This window comes from Priapulus caudatus, unplaced genomic scaffold (assembly GCF_000485595.1).
Source record: "Priapulus caudatus unplaced genomic scaffold, Priapulus_caudatus-5.0.1 Scaffold2673, whole genome shotgun sequence".
Lineage (NCBI taxonomy): Eukaryota > Metazoa > Priapulida > Priapulimorpha > Priapulimorphida > Priapulidae > Priapulus > Priapulus caudatus.
In genome coordinates this window covers 7,708-12,707 of record NW_014579734.1, presented here as the reverse complement: position 1 = coordinate 12,707, position 5,000 = coordinate 7,708, and the positions used below count along the sequence as shown (strand labels likewise).

The window sequence follows — 5,000 nt, the reverse complement described above, 5'->3', positions numbered from 1 at the left end:
TAGTAACTCTTCCTTGTGTGGAATATGAGGAATCGGCGGGCTACAAAAAAGACACAGAATTATACACAAACAGAGAATATGAAATATTAATACAAGGAAATATCAGAAAATTCAATTTTACCTAACATTCCCATTCTAACTTAATAACAACCACCACCACCACCACCACCACCACACCAACGACGACGACGACGACGACGACAACGACAACAACAACAACAACAACCACCACCACCACCACCACTAACCACAACAACAACAACACCAACAACAACCACAACAACCACAATGAAAGTGTCAATGACACTGTAGCTCACCACAAAAAAAGGACACAAATGAGTGAGTAAGAAGAATTCAGTTTTAATTGAGCAACCATCGACGTACATTATAGAAACGAGAGTATATATGGGAGAACTCCCTATATATGCATCATGTATACAGCCTGGCATACGTACCCGTTTGGGGGCGGCGGTATTGCTTTTGAAGTTACAGGCGGGGGGTAGTGCGACGAATTGTTTCATTGGTGGGGTGTGTAATACAAGCCACAAAAGTGACGCGAATCTCTTCTTTTGTTTGTTTATTTTTTGATATTAATTTTATGTGCTTGACAAGAGAGCAGAAAATCGGGAACAGTACCAGCATATCCAGCATCTATCTATACTATAAGTTCGGAATCTTGTGTGTGTGTGTGCTGTGTGTTTGTTTGTCCTCGCTTTTCGCCCTGATTTTGGTCACTCAATCGCGCTAACTGAAGAGTATATTCAGAATCACCAGGTCGGGGAGGGGGTTCTGGCTGAGACAAAAATTTAACAAAAGTTTAAAAATTTAGTATCAAGTGAAAAATTCGAAAAAATGCCGATTCGTCAAGTGGCCCGGGGAGGAGTGCAGTGCATGCGGATACAGATCCACATCACATACGTGGGAATTATACGCCATCTCTGACTGCCGTCGTAGTGTAGTCGTAGCGAGCCCGTTTCATAACCCCCCGAAGATTCCTGTGTTGCGAAGTCTCACTTGAGAAAAAAATTTCCCTTTAGCGTTGGTGAGTCTTTAGATGTACTTTTCTGCCACTTCAGCGTTAATTTTCAAAATTTTTTTTTTCTACATTCATTTATAAAAAAAAATGTACAGTTTAGCAAATTGAAACAAAAATTACATATTACTATTTTTTTCTGCTACTACAAGGTATTTATTATTTACTACATCATATAACTAGGTTTCAATTTATGTGAATGTTTAGATGTCTATGTTACTCATTATATTACTTAGTGTGTATATGTGTATAGGTGATACGTAAAGGGCGCTCCCTACTATGCGCAGCGAGAATGGCATGAGATGCGCCTACTGGGAGTCTGAGAGTACCAGCATGGTCTATCGCGCGATGAGATGGATACGCGAATGTGCGATGTGGATATGGATCATGCGCAGACTCACGATGACCTTATTTGGCTTACGGTATTTTACCTTTCGCAACTACTCGATAAGTGATACCGTCAGCCAAACTGTGAGCTCCCCTAATGTTTCACCCTGCTCACGAATATAGGAATGTTGCTCTTGTTTATCCCTAACGATGTGTTTTCTTGCTCTCTCCTCCTTTTTCACCTTTTAGTTGCATGAACATATCTTAACTTTACTCTGTCAGTAACTTACATCGAAGTCTAGATTTTAGATGGCTACGAATTCTTTCCGGGCAGTTGTTACGAGGTATCTAAGAGTACCTAGCGTAGTTAATAGTTAGACATGGTGTCAGATACAGGCGCTCCCTAACTTGACAAACGCTCTCAGTTACGTATAGTTCCAGTACTTTCCGGAGAATAACAGAATCAAGAGAAGGAGTGCTCGTGCCATGACCTTAGAGAGAAAACACTAAGCATGCCATTATATCTTACAGACATCGCTCAGCACGTTGCGTTGGGAACAGGGGTGAATGCTCATTGACAACGCGGAAAAAATTGATCAAAAAAAGTTAACAAGTTAAGAATGAAAGTATTGATAAAAAATCACTATATACATCAAGAGATGGCCGCGTCGCGCTACAAACTCTCCTACAGTTACACGTGTGGAATCATACCATGAGTACGATAATCCGCTTATATCGCACAGTAGGGCCTAAGAGATCGTGCTAGACGAAATCACAGTCCCCAGTACGACGGCTGTTCAGTAATTATGCACGCTCTGTGCGGTAGCGGTCCCACGGCTAGACTTACGAAACATTCGCACTTCTTCTTATATCCCTTTGGGATGCTGCTTCTACTGGGTACCATACCGTTCTTTAGTTCTTGGTGAGCATTTACGAATTACAGGTTGAATATGTTATTTACTTTACAGCGCTCGCTACACTGTTATAAAATACTTACATATATAGTGCTTCTCTAAGATCTTTTAGACTTCTTCTATAGCATGATATTTATCGTTACTGTTATGGCGAGGATGGGATGGGATGGTATAATGCAGGCGGTTCGCTCGGCGCAATTGGGATGGGCCTACACCCCAATGCGACGTCGTCGACAAAGTTTCAACTATAGACCGTGGTAGTAGCTGAGACTCAGCGAGGGGTAAATACAATAGGAGTCGGCTGACTCATACTGGTTGAGCAATATGGCCACTGCTGAGTAGCGATAGGAGCATGTTGCATGCACTGGACTAATGAGGCATTGAGCTCGTCAATGGAATGGCGATACGAGTGGGCGGCATACTGGGCATCTGGGACATGTGATCAGGACATGAAATGGAGAACGTGGCATGTGCATGAAATAGGGATGTCTATGGGAATAGATTAGATAGTTTGGAGTTTTTTGTCGCGATGTATTGTACCTTTCAAAACCGAAGACGCATCGAGAGCAACTGAGTAACGCCATGATTTCCGGGCAACGCCGGTATCGCTAGTTAAAAAGATGAAATGATATGGAGTATGATATCGCTTAATTAGACGTACCTCTCGTTGCCACCATATGCATCAACACTAAAAAAGAAGAAACTGAAAAAACAAAAAAAACAGACTAAACTCAAAGAAGTACGAAAAAAAAAAAACTAATTCAAGAAAAATAAACAAACAAAAAAGAGAAAAGTGAAAAATAAAAAGATACAGGACCGACTCCCCATACTACAACGCTCAAGTTACGAATTTCAGAGATCGACAGGAGTGTATAATACAGGCGCTCCCTAACTTTACAAACGCTCTCAAGTTATCGGAACTTTCAGAGATTAGCGAACAGGAGTGTATTAATACAGGCCGCTCCCTTACTTACAAACGCTCAAGTTCGAACTTTCAGAGATACAACGAGTGATAATGTACAGGCGCCCCTACTTACAAACGCTCAAGTTACGGACTTTCAGAGATACGACCAGGAGTGTATAATTTACAGGCGCTCCTAAACTTACAAACGCCTCTCAAGTTACGAACTTGCAGAAGATACGAACAGGAGTGTAGAATACAGGCGCCTCCCTACTTACAAACGCTCAAGTACGAACTTTCAGAGATACGAACAGGAGTGTATAGATACAGGCGCTCCCTACTTACAAACGCTCAAAGTTTACGAACTTTCAGAGATACGAACAAGAGTGTATATACAGGCGCTCTTACTTACAAACGCTCAAAGTTGACGAACTTTCAGATGATACGAACAAGAGTGGTATAATACAGGCGCTCCCTTATTTACAAACGCTCAAGTACGAACCTCTTCAGAGATACGAACAGGAGGTGATAATATCGAGGCGCTCCCCTACTTACAAACGCTCAAGTTACGAACTTTCAGAGATACGAACCAGAGTGTTATATACAGGCGCTCCCTTACGTACAAACGTCAAGTTACGAACCTTCAGAATACGAACAAAGGTGGTAATACAGGCGCTTCTTACTTACAACAACGCTCAAGTTACGAACTTCAGAGACAGGAGATACGAACAGGAGTGTCATAATACAGACGCTCCCCTACTTACAAACGCTCAAGTTACGAACTTTCAAAGATACGAACAAGAGTGTATAATATAGATCTATATAGTATGGAGAAAGACCCTCGAGAGGGAGATGCGGATGTGTGACCGGTCATGGGACACGCTGAGGCCAGTAGCAGCGGACCGACGACGTTGGGGAACTCTTGGCACTGCCTTATGTGCCATCTAGGCACCTACAAGCGATAAATAATAATAAAAAAAATAAATATACTTATATAGTGTCTATATTATACACTACTGATTCGATAACATCCCTCATGATCACGGTGGCCCTGCAGCTACTATATACCTACTGACTGATCTGATTGCTGGGTTACCGTTAGGAGTAAGGTTAGGGGTAAAGTACAGTGTTAGGGTTGGGGGTATAAGCTATAGTGTGAGAATTAGCGTTAAGGTATAGTGTTTAGGTTAGGGTTAAGGCCGGTGTAGTGTTAAGGTAGAGTAAGATACATTGTTAAAATTAGGGTTAAGGTATAGTGTGAAAATTAGGGCCAAGATATAGTGTTAGGGCTAAGGTAAAGGTATAGTGTTTAGGTTAGGGTTAGGGTATCGTGTTAGAGTTGGGATTAAGGTATAGTTTTAAGCTTAGGGGTTTAAGGTACAGTTTTAAGGTTTTGGGCAAGGTTAAAATAGGTACGTACATTTGAGGTGTAAGTGGTTACAAACACACGCATGCACGCACACACTCACTCACGCACGCACGCACGAACACACGCACGCACACACGCACACACACATATACGTACATTTGAGGGGAGATGAGTGAAGGTTCAGCAGCCGCGATAAGTAGCATGAGCTCCTTTAGACCCAACATGGCCGCCTCCCTCACCCATGCTCCCACGTCCCCCCGGCTGTCATGCGTATAGTCCGTCATCGCTCGCAGAAAACAATCCATTATGTCGGGAATATTTTCGCTGCAGATGGCGCTGTCGGGCGAGCCCCCAGCGTCGACACCTGCAAAAAAATGTGCCGACCTTTAAATGTTTTCGTTTCTTGTTTTGATTAGCTGATAAAACTTCAATAAATAGCTTGTGAAAAACCTAATT

At 42.3% G+C, this 5,000-nt stretch overlaps 1 protein-coding gene across 1 annotated transcript in view; it reads right to left on the bottom strand.

The window, feature by feature from the left end:
- Positions 1-5,000, bottom strand: part of LOC106818940 (tubulin-specific chaperone D-like) — a gene marked incomplete at its 5' end in the record, with an annotated part of 18,411 nt that overhangs the window by 5,788 nt on the left and 7,623 nt on the right. Inside the window, 2 exons of the mRNA XM_014823606.1 lie at positions 1-40; positions 4,701-4,928. The exon at positions 1-40 is cut by the window's left edge and continues 14 nt beyond it. Of these exons, the coding sequence (XP_014679092.1) occupies positions 1-40; positions 4,701-4,928 (268 nt within the window). The remainder of the gene's footprint in view (positions 41-4,700; positions 4,929-5,000) is intronic.